Consider the following 23,903-nt stretch of genomic DNA (forward strand, 5'->3'; position numbering starts at 1 on the left):
CTTATGGAGAAAAGTTCAAGTTTTAATTTCCAAAATCAAGGCATTCACAAATCCTAATTCATTGACTTCCACCTGCAGTTTGTTGTTTTTCTCATATTAGACAATGAAATTGGCACTGCCTGTTAGTGCTGATTGTCAACTTTAAACTCTCTTTATCTTGAAGTATAACTTATCTATAGCTTTTGCCTGAAACTGACACTAATGGAACTCATTGCTCACAGGCTTGAAGCCAATTGTTTTCAGGAAATACATTTTCCTTTCTCCCAAAATGTTTAAAAACAAGCATTGTTTTTCCTCTCCCCTTCCTACCATAAAACACAAGCAACAATACATCCTACAGTCCCTTTTTACCCACAGACAGGCAAAAGAAAGTAGAGACAGAACCGTAACAACATAGTGCATGAGGGCACCAAGGTGTGGGGAGATGACAACTTGGTCTTGTCTGTTTTATAAGGAGGTTCCCAGCAGAACAAAAATAACTCCCGGATTAAAAAGTTATGGACTTGTTACCTGGTCCATTGCAATGTGAATGACAGCCCAAGTAACATGGGTGAAATACTCTGCATGTCAAATTCTGCCTTTTCATGTGAAGTGAACCCTTCTTATGTGAGTTTTGCATCATGAGTGTTTAAAAGTAAAGTGATGTGAGCATCAGCAACCATGGGCCCATAAAATAAAAAGCAGTATGACTTACCTGGGAAATTCTGTGCTGGGGCTGTCCAGTGATCCCAGAGAGATCAGCCTTATCAGTGAATACATCCATGATACCCATTCTATATAGCATATTTTTTAGGTTATACCTCCCATAAAGAGTGAATTTCGGAAGATAAAAATTTGCTGAGCTGCCAGAAAAGAAGCACAAGAGTATGATGAAGCTTTTGGTCAGATATCATAGTTTAACACAGTCCTGAAACACAACTCATTTTGCTTGCAGGCTTTCTCTAGCCTAGGTGGGAGATTACAGAACCATAGAGTGGTTTGGGTTGGAAGGGATCTTAAAGATTACCTATATCCAACCCCCCTTCCATGGTCAGGGACAGCTCCCACCAGACCAAGTTGCCCATCCAACCTGACATTGAACATCTAGGGATGGGGCACCCACAACTTCTCTAGACAACCTGTTTCACCCTTATAGTAAACAATTTATTCTTAATATATAATCTAAATCTACCCTCTTTTAGTTTAAATCCATTCCCTCTTGTCCTGTCACTACATGCCTTGACAAAAGCTTCCCTCCCCAGCCCCCTCCCCCCGCCCTCCATCTTTCCTGTAGCCCCCTTTAGGTACTGGAAGGCCACTATAAGGTCTCCCTGGAGCCTTCTCTTTTCTCCAGGGCTGAACAACACCAACTCCTTCAACTTGTATTCATAGACGAGGTGCTCCAGACCCTCGAACATCTTTGTGGCTCTCCTCTAGATTCATTCTAATACTCCTATGTCCTTCTTGTGCTGGGTGCTCCAGAGCTGAATGCAGCACTCCAGGTGGGGCACATGAGCACAGAGTAGAGGTGGAGAACCACCTCTCTCGACATGCTGGCCATGCTACTTTTCATGCGGCTTAGGATATAGTTGGCTTTCTGTGCTGCAGGTACACATTGCTGGCTCATGTCAAGCTTCTCATCAACGAACACTCCCAGGTCCTTCTTGACAGGGCTGCTCAAGCCACTTATCATCTAGCCTGTACTCATGTTTGGGATTGCCTTGACCCAGGTGCAGGGCCTGGCATTTGACCATATTGAACATCATGAGGTCATGAGTTATATAGCATTAATTAGGGGAGAAGAAAAGGTTTATAACGATGTTGCTAGGCTAGTTGAGAGGCTAAGGTCTCTAGTCTGCAGAGTGAGCCAACACAACAGCACATATGTACCTCTTTAATGTTCTTCATCTGACATTTTCAGAAGTTAGTGATGCATTGTGCATTCTGCTGGAAAGATCTTAAACATGCCCCATTACTGGAGGATGCAGAGGTTTCACCTTGTGAAAAAGATATTCTTTCAGGTGTCCCAGGCTGGACACAGAAAATCCAGCACATCCAAGTTCACTGATCACTTTTGAAAGAAACGTTGGCCTTGTAAGTTTATAATACAAAATCAAGGACAGTGAAGATATAGCAGAGAAGGACAATATGTGGCTGAGATTGTACAGATGACAAAATAACAAACAAAAGCACTTTGACAGAGTCCAGCTACTAAACAGATAATTATTTATCTGTGTCAAGTCTGGTGTCTGAGTTACTTGATGTTATTTTATTTTATTTGGGAAAGTGACTAGTTTGATGCTTTCAATAAATTAATAAACCCCCATATTTCTGACTAATTTCTTCCTTGATCTTTTAGTAAGGATCTAACAGTTTCTTTTCTAAGGTTAAAAGGAACATTCACAGCTAGAAGCAGCACTTGAGTTAGAGACAGAGATGACGATGTTGATTGTAGGTACTGTTTTCTGGTTAGAAACCAGAAAAACTGTCCAGGATTCCAGGGAAAGGAGAATGTGGAGTACTTAATTAAATTTGCCAAAGAGCAAGTCATCCAGTGGGCAGGTGGAAAGTGAAGGGCTCATACTTTCACAGCACAGCATCTCCATATATCTAATGCAAAGTCTGGCTGGTAGCCAAAAATGAGAGTGCTGGTGGATTGATAATGGCTTGCTGATCTCTTCTACTTAATTTGTGATGGCACTGATTGCTCTCTCAAGTAAGGATGCAACAATCATTGCATCATCTGTCTATCTATTACATAAAGACACTCATTTACAAGCCCCCACTTGCTTTCAACATGCAGGAAAGGGAAAGCTGTAAGCATATAGCAACAATGTGACTGGACAGGAAGCACTGCGATATACTTTTGAGAAGAGAAAGGAATATTTTCTCCACAGTTCAACCATCAAATAGATCCAAGCTGTCTGTACTCAGCTGTGTCAATACCTTGGCACTATCTCACATTTCAAACTCAACAATAATGAACAATGTTCCTCACAATACTTCTGCAAATTGTGTCAACATCAGATTGCAGGTAGAGAAACAGGGACAAAAATAACTTGCCCCAAATTGTTACATCATTCCACATTCTACCATTAAAGCCATTTATTGAGACATCCCATAGGCTCCAAAGGATAGAAAAAAATGCCATCAGTTGCTTTGAAAACTACAGGGAAAAGGAGAAGTCTGTCTCATTAGTTTGCAGGAGAGAGGTAGCATAATGAAAAATGGGGACCTGTGTGAAAGAAGTTCAAGGTCTTTGGTAGAGTTGCCTTTTTTATAATGTAAGGTGTACGCCTATTCATCTATTTCAGTTGAGGGTGGGGGGGAAGGATTGGTAGAGGAAGCAAAAACTCTCATTTGTATTTAGCAATTTTTTGCTGGTTTTAAAAGCAAATTGTGTTTCTTTGGCAGAAATGATTCATAAGTAAATTGATTCAGCTTCTGATTTGTCCTATAGTGCTTTTAGTGACCAACCACATAGCTATTCCAAGGAAATTAAAAACTGTGAAGCTACACTGAGAATCACACACTCTTTTTATGTCTTTTTTTTTTTTTTTTTCCCTTCTGTAAAATAGTTCAGAATTCTTTGAAAATTTTTGACTGTGAATCAGAGTAAAGAGAATGACACAATTTGACGTATTAGGATGTCATTTGCAACTTGAAAACTGATAATTTAAAACACCATTTCCAAATGTGAATGTGTGAAGGTCTCTTACATGACGTATTCATAAATCTGAGGAACACAAGGGTTTAATTTTGTAAAAGTTTTGCCTACACTTGTACACATATTTTGTCCTATCAAAGGTTACTCCTACATGTGAAACTAATGAAGCAGGAATCTATTTTATTAGATATATAAATATATGTATATTAGATATATAAATAATATATATATTGTCTTCTACTCTCAAAGTTACCTTGAAACAGATATGTATTAATACAATATCACCTTTCTTTGTCTTCAAAGAGCATGAATACATTGGCTTTGCCAAGTCAGATGCTCTATACACTTATCACTTACTTTTGTCCCCACAATGGCCAAATGGAAGGTACCATTTCAGCATTTAATGTGTGATTACCAAAAAACATGCAGAGAGAAAGGAAGAAAAAGCCAATAAAAAAAAAATGAAGGAAAATGGTAGTAGTTTAGTTGTAAACAGAAGATGACAGAAGCAGATGACAAGAGAGGGGGAAAAAAAAAAAAAAAAAAGAAAAAAAAGAAAAAAAGATGGAAGAGGTATTAAGACAGAGAATTGGCGGCTATAGTGGAAAACACGAAATAAAATGCAGGATCAAAAAAGTCCCATAGCAGTGAAAGTTTCCAATTCATGCAGTACTAAATGTAAAACCACAGGAGCACCAGAGAGACAAATTTCAGCCTTCTGTGGGAATTCTTCCACAGATTAAAATAGAATTAAAATTAACATCCTGATCTGTATCGTAGCCCAGCAGATTAAAACTGATGGGCTTCCTTGCCTGCTCTCTGACCCAAGAACTTCAGAATTTTACCTTTTTGAGACTAATGTCCTCCATCTTGCCATACGTTCACAAGACAATTTTTTCTCCAGCTTCCTCATTTTTCCTTGATCAGGCAGAACAAAAAATGCTGAAGCACCTCCTTTATAATCCATTTGCACGACTGTGGAAGACAGCTGTTCATCATAGCCATGCTTGAACAGGCCCATTCCAAACATCATTGGGACTTCAACAGCCTTGTTCCCATCCACAAAAAATTTTTCCTTTTTAGTGTACTTTGGGTCAAAGGGTTTTTCCCATTCAGCTTGAAATACAAGACACAGAGTTATAGGATATTTTGAGCACATGAAACCATAGGACACATTCATAGAAGTAGAAACTGTTACACCTGGATCAGCTTCAAAGATAAACCAGTTTGCAACAAGCACTTGGTCTTACTGAATACTCATAATAGTTCAATAGGAAGAAGACTGTGATGTACAAAACCCCCTCATTTCTTTCAGCAGGACTGATTGTACTTAATTTAAATTTCTCACCAAATATTCTAATCTGTAAAGGGACGTGTGCATTTTTCCTTCAAAACAACCATTTCAAGGTGCCTATAAAGCCCTCATATGATGCAGCCTTTAAACAGGAGCTAAGAAGAAAGATTGTCCCTTTTGCTTGTTCCCACCAAAGGGACTTGTAGAGGGAGAAATGAGGGTTAAATTCTCTAGAGAAATAATGAGATTCAGGTTACTTCCAGAATGAAGGGTTTCATATGACACTTTACCTGATTGTATTTAAAAACACAAAGAACCTAATCATACGAAACTGCTGGGGTAAAAAATAAAATAAATAAATAAACTCAAAACATTAAATTTCCAAATGCTTTTCACTTAGTCATAGTGAAACGAACTGTCTAAATTGAAATTCTGAAGGATTATTACTGGGAAGAAATTTCTAAACTGAATTCTAGATACTCACCTCATCCATTTCAGAGGCCGAGCTAGATATAAAAAAGGATGAAGAAGGTTTTTGGTTTTCATGGTGCTTGTTTGATTTTTTTGTTTGCTTGCTTTTTGTTTTGTTTTTAAAGAAAGGCATTTCTCTGTAGTAAATTTTGCTTTGAATAACAAAGGTCACCTTTGATCAAGTTTAGCAGGCAAAAGCAGAATCACAATATTAAATGAAGTGCCACCAAGAAAATCATGAAACAAGATGGTATTATTTTTGATTTGTGCTTGAACAATGATTACTAGGCAGCTTAGTATAAATGAACTTATTACCTGCTGTCTCTACCATCTGCAGAATAGCCATGAACAGCACTTACATCCTACTTTGAAAAAGTGAAATGAGATTTAGTTACTGCATGTCTTGGGCTACAAAAATATAAACTGACAACCATCATTACTCTTAAGACAAGAAAATTTACTGATTTCATGTTTCTTCATTAGTACTGACCACAATAACACAATTCTGATGTTATTGGCTGACTTCTTTCATCAAACATGTAACAGGCAGGATTTTTGCCTTGATAAGGTTTAAGGAAAAAAAAAAGAAAAAAGAAAAAAAAAAAAAAAAGGGAAAAAAAGAATCACAAAAATGTGAATGACACAATTCCTGAAACACTCCAACAACCTTTACGCAATGCTCAACTTAGGGAAAACACCCACTGATTTCAAAATGAGCTTTACTTGATTAAAAACTGAGTAGAATGTTAGAATTTAACACACAGGTTTGACAGAGATGATATTCAGTAATCCTCTCCTCCTCTTTCATAGGAACTCTCATTCCTTACACTCTCCTCTTTCTTATGAGGTTACCTTCTAGGATGGCACCTTTCTCAAATGCTTTACAGAGTTCAAGTGGAAAAATTAATCTCACCGTATGATACTTTGTGGTGATCTGCTCAACTAGGGAATGATAAGGGACCCGTGTACTGTGGTAGAATAGCATGTCCACTGGCTGAGAAACAGGAAAACATTTCCAGACTTTTGTCCTTAGGGAAGGACTTCTAAACTAAGTTATACCACAAAAAAAAAAAAAACAGAAAGGACAGTCACCAGTACTGTGCAAGGAAAGCTGTAATGTATATAGAGAGAACAAGACTCCAGAAGAGTCTTGATAATACGAAATTTCTCTGGCTTTTTTCCCCATTGTGTATCAAGTTTTCCCTCTTAGAACATTTGAGGTTTTACTGAATCTATTGCTCTGTTTGCAAACACCTTTCAGGGGAAAAAAATGTGGGTTTTTTTTGTTTGTTTGTTTGTTTGTTTTGTTGGTTTTTTGCTAGTTTTTAAAAACATGACATATGGTACTTAAAAACCTCTCTTGAAAACGTTATTTCAGACAAAAGAGTATGTACTCAAGAGAATTAAGAAATACTAGTCATATGGCTTCTAAAGAGCTTCATTTAACTCTGGCCAAACCTTCAGAGATTAACACAAGGAACAGGGGCACAGATGAAAAGTAAAACAATAAAAATCTGATTATGAGTTACTTTGGGGGGAATTGTCATACTGAGGACAGGAATGGAAACACCTAAGTTAATAGTTTTGAAAGAATATAATTTTTAATGCATGCCTTCTCCATTTCAGTTTAAAAGCTTGACAATATTTTTAGCAGATAAATTGCATAATATTATTTTTCTGCAATTGCTTAGTTTTCAGAATGTGATAAAATGAGTAAGAGAGAGGTTTGAAAGAATTAGAATAGAATTAGAATAGTTCAGTCGGAAAGGATCTGTAAAGATTGTCAAGTCCAATTTCCTGACTACTTCAGGGCTACCCAAAAGTTCCAGCATATTATTGAGTGCATCGCCCAAATGCCCCCTGAACACTTATGGGCATGGGACATCAACCCTCTTTCTAGGAAGCCTGTTCCAGTGTTTGACAACCCTCATAGAACAGAAATTTTTCCTTAGTCTGAACCTACCCAGGTGCAACTTTGTGCAGTTCCCTCACATTCTGACATTGGTAACTAAGACAAAGAGATCAGCCCTTCCTCTTCTCAGAAAGTTGTAAAGAGCAATGAGATCACCTCTGAGCCTCCTCTTCTCCAGATCAGACATTTCAAGTGTCCTCAACCTCTCCCCATACAACCTGTCTTCCGACTCTTCTACCAGCTTTTTTGTCTTCCTTTGGATGCATTCAAGTATCTTAGCATCCTTTTTATATTGTGGAGCCCAGAACTGCACACAATATTCAAGGAGAGGCAAGACTGGTGATAAATACGGCAGAATAGTGACTATCTGCTATCTCTATTCATTACAACACTTTGGGCTCCACCATTGAACCAGTTCATCACCCAGTACAGCGTGAACCTGTTTATCTCACAGTTGGACATTACCTTCAGAAGGATACTGTGAGGGACAGTATCAAAGACCCTAATGAAATACAGAAAGATTACATCCACTGCCTTCCCTTCATCTGCTAAGTGGGTGATCTTATCAAACTACTAAGGCAGGACTTTCCCTTCATGATCCATGGTGACTATGCCTGACATTCTTTAAATGACTTTCAATAACACTCAGGACAATGTTCTCCATGACGTTTCCAGGAGCTGATGTCTATCATTTCCTGGGGCTTCTCTCATGCCCATCTTGTAGAATGGTGTAATGGCTAGACATCAGAGACCTCCCCAAACTCCCATGACCTTTGGTAAATTGTTGAGAGGGGTCCAGCTATAACATCCACTAACTTCTTCAGTGCTCTTTCAGTACACTGGGGTGAACATTAGGCCCCACAAACTTATGAACATTCAGCTGATAGAACAAGTCCCTTGCAATTTTGGTGACCACAAATGGAAAGGCCACCAGTTATGAAGCTTAAAGTCTACTCTCTTCAAGTCCAGGATGGCAAATCTGCTGACCTTTTTTTCTCATGCCACCAAAAATTTTGAACTCAACTATTTCATAACCACCATGGTCAAGACAGCCACATACCATCACATCTCCCCCAAGACCTACAGAATCAGCGAATATGATATCAGTGCTATCATCCTGGGTGGGTGGTTGATAGTAGACACCCAAAAAGACATCTGCTTTGCTATCCATCCCTATAAAACCTCATCCAGAGGCTCTCTCCCACATTATTCCAACCTAATTTCAGGTCGGAAATTAGGAAAAATTTATTCTCAGAAGGAGTAGTTGATCTTGAAGGTTTTTTCCAAACTTAATGATTCTATGATTATCTCTAAGTACAAGGGCTATCCACTCTGATCTCCTTCTTGCGTACTGTGCAATGCCTTGTTTCGCCTACCCTGCCTATCCCTCCTGAACAGCCCTCCATCACAGCACTCCAACTGTAGGACTCATACCAGCAAGTCTCACTAATACCAATGATATCACAGCTCTAGGAGAGGACCAAAGCTTCCAGTTCATTTCCTTTGTTCCTCATACTGCATGCGTTGAGATACAAGCATTTCAGATGTGCTCCTAAAAAGAAGATACAGTATCTGTTATTAGATAACTCTTTAAGCCTTACAACCTTGCTTCCCTTCTTCTCATTATAGCAGTCTGAAAAGCTCTGGAAAGATCTGTAGACTGTATCTAAGCAAACTCCGTAAGTTACTTAAGAAAAACAAGCTTATTATCAGAAGGCTTGTATTTGATACTCTGGAAGGGGGGGAGGGGGGGAGGGGGGAAGGGGAGTCCATTTCTTCACTGGAAAATATTAGGATCTGCAAATCAAAAAAAAAAAAAAAAAATCGACACTATTATTGAAGGCATACTGAAAACAGAACATCAGTGTGAAACTAAAACTATTTTTACACATTTAGCTTTGGATACATAATTATAGTCCGTAACTGCAGAAATATTGAGTAAGTGCATGGCTTTGCTTTTACGTAACATCTTGTTTTACTTTAACAGTGTTCTTTAAATTTATCTCCAAAGGTGTTAAACCAAAAATCCTAAGTGGAGAAGGAAAAAGTCTTAGTATAAAAATAAATCTTACTAGATTGTAAAGGACTACATACCTTACTGCATAGAAATGCCTTCCTGAAAGTATATTTCACTTTTTATTGGGAAAGAAATGTATACATTAAAATATATGTGGAAAATTTGCCTTAAATTTTGCTAAAATTATCATCAGCATTAAGCAGACAATAATTTCTAATAGCTTTGTTTATAATTAAACATGAATGAGGACCAAAAGTAAAACAAGATATGATTCCCTATGATAAACATATTGCAAAAAAAGGTGATGAAGTCGAAGACTGACCTGAGGAAATAGTACATGAAGTAAGAGAATAAGATATGTATATCTTACCATTAAAATAAATATAACTAATGAGGAGAATTTCAGTAAGTGGATCAAGGTTATTTATGAGGTCCCTGATTTTCCCATTGGTTCTTCCTGCTACATATTCATTGATCTTCATCTGGGCTTGATTAGCCCTCTTGAAGTTCATAGGATAAGCTTCTCCTTCATAGAAGTTTCTGAGATTATTTAAAAATTTATCTTGTGGTTTCAACTGGTCAAGCACAAACAGGACATTTCCCATATTCAGTTGTAATGCCTCATTCTTTCTGTTTACCATTTGCATGAGTTGACGATAACCTTCATGTATTTGGTTTTCAGAAATTTCACGTGGGTTAAAACTAAGGACCCTAAGAATCTGTGTCAGAGTGTCAGATCTGGCACCGAGAGTCAGCATTGCAAAGGCAGTAGAGATGCTCAAGGGAGAAAAGAAAATATTCCCACTGTTTTCACGAGAAGAAATCTCCTTGTAGAAACAGCATGCAAACTGACAAACGCTGTTCCCTACAGTCTGCTGCAGCATATATCGATTTTCTTGGCCTCTTTGATTTTGGTTTCTTACACCTTGGCGATTAGGCTCATAGAGATAACTGTTGGAATGAATCCCAACAATTAAAAGGCACAGGAAAAACAGCTTCATGTTTGTATAAATCTGTAAAAGAAGAAAATAAAAATAACACTTGGCTTACAGATCTTTTTACCTCATAATTTGCAATAAGTCAGCCCCTTCACTGTACAGAACTAGCTCAGTACCAGTGATTCCAAGCCATTTGAATTCAGAGATACCAGCTTTCCATTTCAAGGAAGTAGGCTTTTGAATATTACTCAATTTACTGAACAAATTATGAAAGAATAAAAATTTAAATCAAAGCAAAGTGAAGTAATATGAAAAGCACCCTCATTAAGGTTAGGCTACATTTTCTCTGAAACATTTTTTTTTTTTTTGTCTCCCCAGAGTTCTGTTTTTAATGTGGTTTCAAGTGATTAAAAAAAAAAAAAAAAAAAAAAAAAAAAAAAAACTGTAAGTCAAAAGTACAGGTCTATACACAGGCAAGGGGGCCAGTCAAGACTAGTCAGTTAAATTTATCAAGATGAAAATAAACAAATAAATAAATAAATAACCAAAGTGAAAGAAACACACAGTATTCCTCCATTGTGACAATCAAAATATTACACACATTTTCAAATGGGCTATGGGTAAACATAGAGGCACCAGAGAGAAAGTAAATGCACTTCTTAATGAGGAAGAGATGAAAATTCACAGTAATTCCATAAAGCTTGAACAAATAAACACTATTTAAAAGCAAGCAACCAAATAAACTTCCATATAACTAATGAAAGAGAGAAATCTGCTTTGAGCAATTAGAAAATCATCAAGACCATTGAAAGACAATATTGTTTATTAAAAAAGGGAAATTGAGTTAACTATGCAGAAAAGCAAATGGAATCAAGTGTGCCTGCTGCATGCAAAGTTTCAGATTTGTGACTGAAAATTATCAACAAAACAAACAAACAAACAAAAAGATAGAGGAAACACGAGACCAATCATGCTTTTATCATCACAAATCCAGTAAGAGGTGATTTTAGGATAAAAGGCTGCAATGGCAAAATGTTAAGATGAATGAGTGAAATCTAGAGGAACAAAACTAAAAGATACCCACAGAACAGGAAAGCCTTTTCCAAACTAACAAGAAAATAATCCATTCACATCTGTAGCAATACCTTTAACTCTAGAAATTAGTATTAATGGTTCCCTAATTAGTTCAACAACTTTTGTCAACAGACAGAAGAAAGTAAAGAGGTGGAACATATTTAGAAATCTAGAACATCCTCCTGTAGTATGTTGCTTTACCTACAGAATCTTTAATAAAATAAAATACTCCCTAGAATAAAATAAAAGGATTTTGAAATGGAAAACCTAAGTGAAATTATATTTAGACTCTCATGCCTTGTAAAATCATGTTGATTTGTTGAATCTTTACCAGCTCCCACATGACTCTGCATTTGCATTCTCCACTTTCCTATGTCTTGGTTCTCCAATATTCAGTGAATTCAGAATACGGATCTCTACGTTTATATATCGACACTCTTTGAATATTATGGTTATAACAATACTACTATTGCAAGGAAGAGCATCTGTTCCAACCTGAACCCCTTGCCAAACCACTTTCAGAAAGTTTGTTTTTATATCTACATAGTTAAAACTGTACACTGATTTGTTTGTGACCTGCTCCACTGTTACCCTTATTCTAATTCTTTTAACCTTTCACTTTATCCATTTTTTTTCCTGAGATCTCTAGAAGCTTTAGAAAGTAATACTTAAATCCCCACTTCTGCTTCATTTCATGCACCATATTTGCTATTTATCACACCTTTACTTCATTTAACTCTCTCAAACATTTCAACATGTTTTCCAAAAGAGGCTTATGCTATATGAATGTGCCCTCACAGAGGGTATATCTTTAATATTTAAAAAATAAACTAATAAAAAAATGCAAAAAGCTTTAAAATGTATTTTGAATAAGAAAATACAATTTATCAATTGATTATTTAGAAACAGTTGTAACAGTTGACAGTAATTCCACAGCAAAAAATATGCATGACTTACGGTACAGTCAAAGGGTCTCCTGTTGTGTTCACCAGGTCTGCACAGGTCCTTGCTCAGTTGTTTATGCTGCTGAACACAAAGCAGGGTATCCTCTAGTAAAGGTTAAGATCATCTAAGGGCTGTGACTCACACATTATAATTTTAGAGATTAGGCAGAGCAAACAACGTTGAAACTAGTTTTACTGGACACCTAACTTTGCTGAATATATGTCTCATGTGACATTTTATTATTCATGAATATCTGATCACCCTGGTTAGATTCAAACCACTTTTCTTCAAACTGAACCTGCTGCTTGTTAATATCAAACACTGATACACAGCTCAATTGCCAAAATTTATTTTTTTTCTATGAACAAGAGAGTCACCAGAAATAGTAATCAGTGATAGATCGTGAGTACAACTTCCAATCACTATAACATTTGTGCCATTAAGGTAAGAGAACTAGGCTTGATGCACTGGGACAATTTTTTTATTTATTATTTTATTTTATTTTTGTGTGTGTGTGTGAACTAGCCTGTTTGTCTCCTGCATATCCATGCCTGGGCATGATTGTCTCTGGATGATCTCAGTGATGATTCTAATAGTTGCAGGGTTTAAAACACTGTTTTGCTACATTAACAAATACAGCCATAAATGTACCTCACTATACACTCCCACATGGAGGAACTGCTAGCAGTGTGAGCTGCTATAGCAACTCTGGGGCCACTTGCACAGCCGTGTGCCCAAGTGAAAAGGAATGCAGCCAGGATGCCATTGTATGCAGGTGATCCCAGTTACAAGTATGGCCTAGGGACAGGGGGTGGAAGCCTGGGAACGTGGGTGTTGAATAGCACAAGCCTTTAGACCAGCTTAATATCTTGTGATCTGGCATGTGGGGAGCAGGCCCCTCTGATCATGTGCCAAGTTCAGCTGGGTCAGATCAGACAGCCTGGTATCCTGAGCTCATCCCTACTCACTACAGTAATCTGTGACTGCTGTGGCAAGCCAGTGGGAGCACAGTGACAGCAGTGTTGAAGGAGAAACCTCTGGAGATCACGTAGTACAACCCATTGCTCAAGGCAGGGGGGTTGATGCTTGTAGGGAGGTACAGCAGTTTGCTCAGGATTGTGTCCAGTAGTGTTTTGATTGTTTCCAGTGACAGAGACTCCACAATCTCTCTGGGCATAATGTTTCGGTGTTTAAGTACACTGACAATAAGACAGGTTTTCTCACATATTTAAATAGAATTTTTTCTATCTTAATTTATGCTCATTGAAGCTTGTCCTGTCACTGGATGCCACGGAGAAGAGGCTGGCTCTTTCTATACTCCTCCCATCACCAACCAGGTATTTATTATGTGGGATCCCCCCAGGCCTTTTCTTCTCTGAGCTAAACAGTTCCAGAACTCTCAGACTCTCCTCATATGTCAGATCACCTTTCTTGACCATTACTGGAATCACTCCAGTATGCCCATGTCCTTCTAGTACTAGGGAGCCCAGCACTGGTCACAGCATTTCAAATGTGTGCACAAGCAGAGGGGAAGCATTGCCAAATCACGACCTGTTGGTGATGATCTTCATAATGAAGCAAGCATTTTAGGGCAGGGATTAACCTTTACTATGCACAAAATAGATTGAGTGCTGATCTCAATGGTGTTTCTAAACACCTTTAAAATACTAACCACAACAATAACTCAGTAACATTTTCTGGGAGGAAAGATGCAACCAGTGAAAGTCATTGATGATTACCACTTATCAAGCAACTCGTAGATTGGGGAAGAAGAAAATAAAAACAAAAACAAACAAACAAACAAAAAAAACTTCTTAAACAGGTGGTGTATAAAGTAAAGTCTGAGAAATAGAAGGCTCTGCGGTTATATACTGGACCGAAAAGATAATTTATTCTTTTTATTCTTTAGGCATAATACTCATGTGAAAGAGTACTTAATATATTATTTTCAATGTTTCTAGTAGAGTCAAGAATCTCACCTAGAACTACCTTTTAATAATGGGCTGAAGTGTTTGAAAACTGATTTCTGATGAAGAAAGGAAGGAAGGAAGCCCAATTAAATACAGACGCCATGCTAATGACAAGGTGACAGATGAATGACTAAGCTAGATTTGAACACACCTAGACCACACCTCAGGACACTTGTAGGAGAAAGCCTACTAGTGGACATGGAAAATCCTGCCCTACAATTGGAAAGAAAGCAAAGAAAACTGATACAGGATTGACACTATATATATATATGAAGAACATAAATCTCTTGACACTAGTACTAAAGAATGTCCAAACCTGTTTATCATATCTTTCTAGTGTCAAGCTATCAGAGAACTTCATATAAAGGAACAGTTTCTAACCCAACTGTATAATTTCTGTATTTGATGAAAAAAATGGAACCACAAACAATTATTTATATCTTTATAATAAACAGAACACTGGTTTAAAAAGAATTCAACCATTTAGTTCAATTTCAAAGACTGGGATATTCCAGAGTAATAATGAATGTGTTGAAGATGTGATATTGATAGTGAAAGAGGAAATTGTTTCATCTATACTTGGAGCTTTTTCAAAAGTCCCCACGTTTCCTAACAGAGCTAGCACTTAATTGTTTATATGTTATTAAGCACCTGCTGGCAAAATTTGGTGTAAATACATCTATTTGAAACAAAGATATTGAAATCAAGAGGTTTATTTATGGTCCTCTCTGCTACCCAGCAACCACTGGTAGCATGAGTAGGGAATTCTACTTCATAAACAAGGCCCGAAAGCCTCTCTTTAGCCTGTACTAAACCACAGATACCAGGTGCGTATATACTTTCAAAGGGACAGAGGAATCTCTTAATTTGTTGTCCCATTGAAACTGAAGCACCATAATTAAAAAGGGAGGCAACGGGGACTGGAAAACAGATTCATATTAAGTTGTACTTTTCTGGAACTGTCAGTACTTTCTCCAGAAAATTTAACAGATTTAGAGTATATAGACTGCATAATCTGTACGGTTACACCTAATTTAGGACACCTAGTTCCCTGCAACAGCAAAAATACTGGCTTTTAAAAGTGGTTCAGAGCTTGTAGGATTTCTCAAAAATGATTGCTCAGGAGGTAGAGCACTGTTAGTGATGACCTACATAGATAGAAATCATTCCAAGGCATCTCTGTTTAGTTTTGGGATTTTCAATAATCCTTTTAGTTCCTACCATTGCACTACACAACAAACAGGATGAGGAATTCACCAAGACTGAAATAACTTGGAGTGGGCTGGCAATTCCAGAAAGCATACAGCTAGTCCCAAAATCATCTGAAGTGTTTGTCCACCTGGAAGAAAACATTTAGGGCGACGAAGCTGGTGAGGGGCCTGGAGAACAAGTCCTACGAGGAGCGGCTGAGGGAGCTGGGCTTGTTCAGCCTGGAGAAGAGGAGGCTCAGGGGCGACCTTATCACTCTCTATAGGTACCTCAAGGGAGGCTGTAGCGAGGTGGGGGTTGGCCTGTTCTCCCACGTGCCTGGTGACAGGACGAGGGGGAATGGGTTTAAGTTGAGCCAGGGGAGTTTTAGGCTAGATGTTAGGAAGAACTTCTTCACTGAAAGGGTTGTGAGGCACTGGAACAGGCTGCCCAGGGAAGTGGTGGAGTCACCATCCTTGGAAGTCTTCAAAAGACGTTTAGATGTAGAGCTTAGGGATATGGTTTAGTGGAGGGCTGTTAGCGTTAGGTTGGAGGTTGGACTCGATGACCTTGAGGTCTCTTCCAACCTAGAAAATTCTGTGATTCTGTGATTTAACCATAAATATCTTAAAATGTCAGAAAGCTATGGCAGATCTCTATCACAGGCTGGACAGCATAATTTGGGGTAGTGTCACCAGCATTCAGTGTTTGAGTACAGTAGAATGGATTTGCATACACTAAGCTGCCTTTAAAAAATGAAAGGGAAAAAAAAAAAAAAAAAAAAAAAAAGCAATAAATAAATAAATAAATAAATAAATAAAGGCTAAATTGTTCTCTTCTTTCAACATCTTAATTATATTTCCAAATATCTTGCTCAGTCTTTCTCTCTCTCTCATCTGCCAATGGAACAGACAGCAACCCACATATCTTATGTCCTCAAGATCCTGGTCAATATCTCAGCTTTCAATCTCCTTCCCCTCTAGAGCACCTCTTCTCCAGAGCCCCAGATTCAAAGTCACATGCTGTCCTAATTCACTCTCCAAGGGCCGATGGTAATCACAAATAAGTAGACCCACTTTATTCTTCAGCATTCCTTAAAAATACTTACTATTACCTAACCTATAACTGGGAATGCATGGATGTATGTAAGTCTTTCAATAATAGCTTTTCTTGAGGTTGCTATCCTCAAACCTAACAGTGTTTCTTCAGACATGGGAACACCTTTCAGGAAAAGGATAGAAGTGGCTGTGGTTTCGTAGCTCTTCTCCCTCCTGCCTCGCTCCCCACCTCTCTCTTTCCCTGGAAAGGAAGGAGGGAAGGATCCCACCCAGCTTCTCCTGACATCCCTTCTGTTGAGGGTTCAAACATTCTGACTCAACAGAGCCATATCATATTCCTGAGCCTCCTCTACTCTTTTAAGTATTCTTGCTTTCCTAGCCTGAAGTAAGGGCTCCAGAAAAGCTAGCAGGAAGAGTAAGGCAAAAATGTTAGATAGGACAGACCTCCTCAGTGCAACACCTCTCCTCCTGAGTTAGAGGGCAGTCTCTCACACTCAACCTTACCCTGAAATTCAGTGTCCTGTTAGCCCTCTTTTCTTGTGCCCCTTCAAACCCATCACCCCATACCACAAGTCCTCCGCACAACACCTTTACAATCACCACCTTCTCAAATGACTTCCTTCCAAGTCCCTTCCTTCCAAGTCCCCTTCCACTCCAGTAACTCCACTCCACTAACACCTCTTGCCCTCACCTCCAGCATGTCTTTTAGAATCAAAGAGGCTACAGGAGAGGAAAAGAGGAGACAAAGAGGTGAGGACAAGAAGTAAATAGCAGTTTGTCTCAAGAAAACTGAAGAACCATCACTCTGAAGAACTCTGGTGTTAATTTACTGTTCATGGCTTCTCTTCAAAGCCGGGGAATTATTTCTTCTTCTGAATTAGTTCCCATCTACCTCAGCAGGTCCTTCAGCTATTTATGAGTTTCCTGCTACCAAAGAAAATTCCTTTCTTTTTTCTCCTCCTATGCAGTCTGTCTCACACTTCATAACTTTTGCCATTTTAATGGCTTGCCCTTACAAATTTTCCTTGATCAATCTTTTATGAAATTATACTGCTTTTAGGTTTCTGCCTGCTGAGAAAATTGGCATAATTCAGTTTTTCCATTAGCTTCAGCCGTCTCATTGTCTCAAAACACTAACACCTTGAACATAAGACATCAAGGTTATTGACATTCTATGGTCAGTCCTTATCACCAGCTATTAAAATTTTAATTAAAAGAAGAGGTAGAAACACTATAGAAAAGAAAATCATTCTATATTAAAATGAGATTCACAGTTCAGCACAAAGAAAAAAGAATCAATATTAAATTAATAAACCATAAACATAGGCAACCATCCCAATAATGTCTTCAGTCTTGTTTTTCACTTCCTCCTCCCTGGGCTGATCTCCTTTCTGCAAGGCATTATGTCTCAAAATACACAAAACTAAAGAATTTCATGTCCTACACAGATAGAGATTACAGAATCACACAGAATCACAGAATTTCTAGGTTGGAAGAGACCTCAAGATCATCGAGTCCAACCTCTGACCTAACGCTAACAGTCCCCACTAAAACATATCCCTAAGCTCTACATCTAAACATCTTTTAAAGACTTCCAGGGATGGTGAATCCACCACTTCATTAATGACAATCCAAGCTGTAGAACTCTTGAAACATGTACATGAAGAAAAAAAATTGTTTATTCTGGCACCAGACACTAACACATTTTTCATCGATAAATCTCAACATGCTTCGTGTTGTCAAAGGTACATCAACGTCCGTTTTTTAGAGAACATGTAAACAGCAACATGCATGTTGTCAGTACAAACAACAGAATCCATGAAAGAGGATGACAGGACGGTTGTCAGAAGAAATACTGTTTGTTTTATGGATTATTATTGGACAAAATCAAGTTCAGGTTCATTTGGTTAAATACTGGGCTACCTAAATACTGCTGACTACCAGTTACCTAAATATTCTGACAGCAGGTGTAACAATTTAGTTAATTCTTATGAGAGCAGGGAGGAGAACCTAAGAGTTCATAAAGTGCAGCATGCATTCTCAAGGTTCTCCAGCTAGACAGGCAGTAAGACATCAGAGGTTGTAGACTGAAGAGGGCAACTAAGCAGTCTCAGAAAGTAAGTGCCACCATCCTTCATGTATAACTTAATCATGGAAAGGAGAATTTTCATTCTGGGATCAAAGGGAAGATAAAACTAAAAAAGAAAATAGAGCTGTGAGAAAATAGGATTGGAAAGCAAACTTTTCCATTTTGGGAGCTAGTCCTAGAGATTGCTATGTTGTGCAACAGATTACCTGATGGCACCAGAACCGAGAGCAAGATAAGTGAGGCAGACAACACAACGCTGAAGTGGTGCAGACTTCTAGAAGTCAAGCTAATTGTGCTGCTGTTGTGCTACTGTTCAGACATGACAACTCAGCTCTGCACAGCATATTGGTATGCCATAGACTCATGCCAGTTTATTCAGAACAAGTTTAGGTGTCTAGCATGACTTAACATTGCACAAACTGATCACAAACACCAACTCTCTCATCAAAAGCAGCACAAAACACCCACAACTCTGAGTGGAGTTCAATATGCACAAAAAGCTCAGAGAGCTGAGACTTAGCCATAGGCAGCAGTTCCAGCATTGCATTAAAGGAAGTTGCACGGTCCAGAATTAAGCTGGAAAACACAAACAGTACTTTGCATACTCTGTTTCTGACATGCCTGAGAATCCAGAGTACTAACAAAAAAATGAGGTCCAACTAGAAAGACACATCCTGGGAAGCAGCATGCAACAGAGTTCCAAGCAACATGATTCCACTGTTTCTGATATCTGACCTAGCTCATCCAGGATTGCCTTAGACACATCTGTGAACATCTGCTTTGCACAGTGTAGGCAAGTTCTGGGAAGTAAGCAACTCTGATAAGAGTAACTCATGATGCATCTTGTGACCATGAGCCCAAAGCAATACAGATGTTATTATACAATAAATAGATAAATAAATAAAAAAGAAACAAAATTTTAACCAATAAACTGCTTTGGAAGAATTTACAAGCCACAGCAGCTGTATAGTACAGTAAGATCCTCATTCTTTAAGAGTAATTCAGAAATATCTTTTCACTAGACAACTTTGCACCATAAGATGAATTACTGATAATTAGAAGACAGGTTGTCGCTCACTGTAAATTGGATCCTGGTGCACAGACACACATGGAGATTAAAACTCTGAAATTACAACTAAAGAAAAAACTATGGATAGTGAAAATTGAAGAGGTAAAATTCAAACTTTACACCAAGAAGCTGGTGTAAATAGAAATTGTGTGAATTAGAGGTAGAGGTATGGATAAATAAATGGAGGAAAAATAATGTATTCTTTCCTGAAAGTAGAATCTTTAAAAACATATCATATCCTTGGTCTCATAAATTAAGTGAACTGGAAAGGGAAATAGGACAGAACAACTGAGAAAAAAATTTCATTGTGTCTCCTAGAACAGAGCTCTCACTGGAATACAGATTAGATCTGAGAAGCGACCTCTCAACCAGACATACTTCAGACTTAAATAAACATACTTCTTAACAGGACACACTTCATACTTCAGCAAGCACTTTCTTCCCTTTTGGGAAGATGCAGGTGAAGATTGTTTTTTGTTTGTTTGTTTGTTTTTTTCAAATGATTATTTTTCACTTCTGCAAAATAGTCTTTGGGTGAAATACTGCAGCTGCACAGGTAGTTGTTCTATTGGTGCATTGCACTGGGCCCATTGTTCAGCAAACACACAATTTCCAGCTACGCTATTGCAAATATTTGCAGTTGTATTCAGAAGGCTAAACTCCATTACCTCCATTCTGACAGACTGAAAAGCTGAATTCTGACCTTGCACTGTTTAGCAAAAAAAAAAAAAAAAAAAAAAGCTTTTCCCGAAAAGGCTTCTGTTAGGCAATGTTGACCACAGTGCAAAAAAATGAGCTCTAAGACAATAAACAACAAGAATCAATAGTCCTGGTACTGGAAGAGGGAGCTATAGGTCCAGAAGGCAAAGCACAACAGAGATTTACTGAACTTGGTCAGTCCATTTAAACTGCTTCTGGGTAACTGGAACTATCTGCAACATCACTGCATGGCTAATGTATTTGAGGTGGGGATAAAAGCTGCTGAAAATTGTACCCATATGGGTTCAGCTCTGTAGACACAAATAGTGTGGGGTGTATCACTGGAGAATCGGTGTGAGCTACCACTTGTGGCAATAAAAGGGAATTGCCTTCACCTTAACGGCCACATAACACACATTAGATGGTATATACTCCAAATGATACAGCTCAATTGTTATACATTTATTTTATTTTTTGACAGCAATCTATGAAAACCTTCAAAAGCTAAATATTCCTTCAAACCTATTGGAAAGCAGAGAGATTGTAAGTGTATCAACACTGGACATGAGAATATAAGTTGGCTGAAGATGTTCTGTGGAGACATGATGCTCCACAAACAGCATGCCCTTTGTCAGATCCTGCACGCATATGTACTGCCTCACTGAGCTGGGCATATGGCACCTTTAGCATTCAGCTCCTCTATCTGACAAGCATGATACAGAACAGCCCACTGTGTGGCACATCTTTGATGGATTCAGGATGAATCTTATCCCTCTGTAGAAGACTAACACACGTGGATACCAGAAATATTGATTCGCTAGGAAAACAAAACAACACAAAACGAAACAGCACCATAAGGGGAAAAGACATACTTTCTAGAGAAAGAAAACAGAAAACAGCAAGTAACTTTGTTTTCCTCGGGTCATAACCAGACTGAAACCTCCCACAGACACGTGTCACTTCTGCCTCTTCAATCAATGTACAAGCCAGTCATTGAAGACATGTATATATTAAATATATATATGTATGCATTTTTAAAGTTGCTTAATAATGGGCTGTGGCATGAAAGGAAAGAAAAAAAATCAACAGTTGCTCAAGAGCTCTTAAATGAGGAGACACTTTGTAATAGCTACTAAAACAGGAAGAGCTTTGGCAACCATGGAACACAAAAAATATAAAGGAACTCTCATTCTGGATTGGTCCCATACCAGCTGCTGCTTCCTGGAAAGAGCCTCATCCAAGCAAGCTAACGACAACAGGAGCCTTCCTTCCCAGTTTCAGTGGGATCTAGATCAGGTCCCTGCTGCAGTGCCCACTGCACCCCACCACGCTTTCTCACCATCTTCAGGGCAAACTACAGGTTCACAAAACTGTTCATGCAATGACAAAATGATGCCAAAACTTTATGTTTGCCTCAGTTTGCATCACCTGATGCAATATCATGACATTATCTCTAAATTCCTGCAAGATTGCCATAGCCTACTTTTGTTACTGAAGGACAAAAGAAAGGGCCTAATCTAAACACAAATGAAGTCAGCAAAGAAAACTCCAGTTGTTGCTTTTTCAAGCTCATAAAGGGAATCAAGCTCCAACTGCTTGGAGTTTCCTTCATATTTCATAATCTTTCTTTATAATTTTACCTTTTGCAATGGTTTTCTGAACTTACAGGAATTAGAACAGGTTACTGCAAGATAAGCAAGGATGCAGGTTTGTATGTGCTGGATACTCTCCTGTAATTCCCTACATGTATGCTCAAATCCTCCAGTAAAAATGCACTAATTTACTTCTCTTTCATGTAGGAGCAGGTTACCTTTCAATTATTGCAGGGTAACAGTGGGCACTCAAGTGAATATATGTTGGATAGTGTCCAATAAGGTGGCTCTCAAATTGCAAGGCAAACAATACAACACAGAGAAAAAGCAGGCACCAGCTCCTGCTTTTGTGGTGAGATCAGTTCTGGAGTTACTGGTTTTGTTTTTACTGACTCCTGAAGAAAATGAGTTGTACATTCACACATAAAAAGCTATGGTAACACTATTTATTTATTTATTTATTTTTACATCAAGTCATAATTAATTTAAATTTCAACTAGCTATGAGCTCTAAAAGATGCATTTTGTTCTTTACTCCAGCCAGTTTTAAAGTACGTACCCGATGGCTTTGGAAGTTTGATGGGATTCCCTTCATAACTCTTCTAAAAATACCTTTCAAATTTTTGTACTTTGCTGAAAGACCTGTGCTTGCCAAGGTACACACTCTCCAGATAGAGCAACCATTGTCAGCAGTCCCTTCAATGTGATTTTCTGCAGTTTGGTTCAACTTGATAAAATTTGATTGGAAGGCATAAGACAATATTTTCAGAAAAGCCAAAATGTTTTCAGAATCAATGTCCATATTTAAAGGTGAATGAAGTTCTAAGGATACTCACTTTCAAAGGTATTTAGACAGCAAATAAAACAAAAATATTTGAGTTTCAGCAGGGTATATGCAGGCTAGTAGACAATTTGAGTACTTTAGAAAAAGATAACAATTATTTTTACATCCATTAAAGTCTTCAAAAATCTTTTTTTTAAAAACTGTAGTTCCAATTTTTAAAGAATTGAATATTGAAATATTAAAATATTTTATTGGCACATTACTGTCTATCAAAAGTAAAGGAGAACAAAAATGTAATAAAGAAAGGAAAATTGAAATTATAAATACTGTTCTAGCAATTAGATACCTGCAGTATGTAGGGTTTAATAATCAAAAGATACAGATACAGATATATCAGCACTAACAACAAAAATCTCAGTTTTCTTGCTTGATGAATCAAACAACATTAGGCAAGTGGTATACAAACATTTCAGATGAAAACAAAGTGAAACTACCAGAAAAAGTGAGCAATAGCAAATCAGAGTGAATAACAGAAAAATAAGGGAAAAGTTCGAAGGCAGAGGAGACAATGAGCTTTGCAAAAAGAAGTTAAATATGTTAACCTAGTACACACAGTCAACTTTCTGTCTATACACAATAACATCAAACTATTCATAGTTACGTTACTTTCTTAAAAAAAAAAAAAAATCCAGTGCTGAATTCTCTAAAAGGGGATAAAAATAAAATTAAAGGTCACTTTGTTTTTTAGAGGCAGAATTCCCTCTGATTCTTTCAATAATTCATGAAGTATAATATTAACTACTTCCTTTGTCTTCCTGAATAAATCAGTGATGCCTCCAACTTAAGTGCAGAAAAACATTTCAGTAAAAATTCAACACAAAATAATATTTGTCTAAAACATTCATCTCCAAATACTCCTGGTGGATATTTCATGACACAAAGGAGTTTCACAGTAAAGAATACACTAACACTTTGCCTTTTATTAAGATGATACTGAGTACTGGGTTGTAAGTAATACCCTTCTAAGTTCCCTTTCTGTTTATACAACCTTTTGCTATGGTAAATGTATACTACACAAACAAGTTGCTAAGAGATAACATGGATTGTGAAATTATGGTACATTAACATCAACTGCTTGAATGCCCATGTAATCTTACC

At 37.8% G+C, this 23,903-nt stretch overlaps 1 protein-coding gene across 1 annotated transcript in view; it reads right to left on the reverse strand.

The window, feature by feature from the left end:
• Positions 1–10,341, reverse strand: part of LOC311437294 (uncharacterized protein) — a gene marked incomplete at its 5' end in the record, with an annotated part of 28,755 nt that extends 18,414 nt beyond the window's left edge. The window contains 3 exons of the mRNA XM_084520332.1: positions 695–842; positions 4,492–4,762; positions 9,711–10,341. Coding sequence (XP_084376458.1) covers positions 695–842; positions 4,492–4,762; positions 9,711–10,341 — 1,050 coding nt within the window. The remainder of the gene's footprint in view (positions 1–694; positions 843–4,491; positions 4,763–9,710) is intronic.
• Between the last annotated feature and the right edge of the window lie 13,562 nt (positions 10,342–23,903).

Source organism: Aythya ferina, assembly GCF_964211825.1.
Source record: "Aythya ferina genome assembly, chromosome: 5".
In the NCBI taxonomy this organism is placed as follows: Eukaryota; Metazoa; Chordata; class Aves; order Anseriformes; family Anatidae; genus Aythya; species Aythya ferina.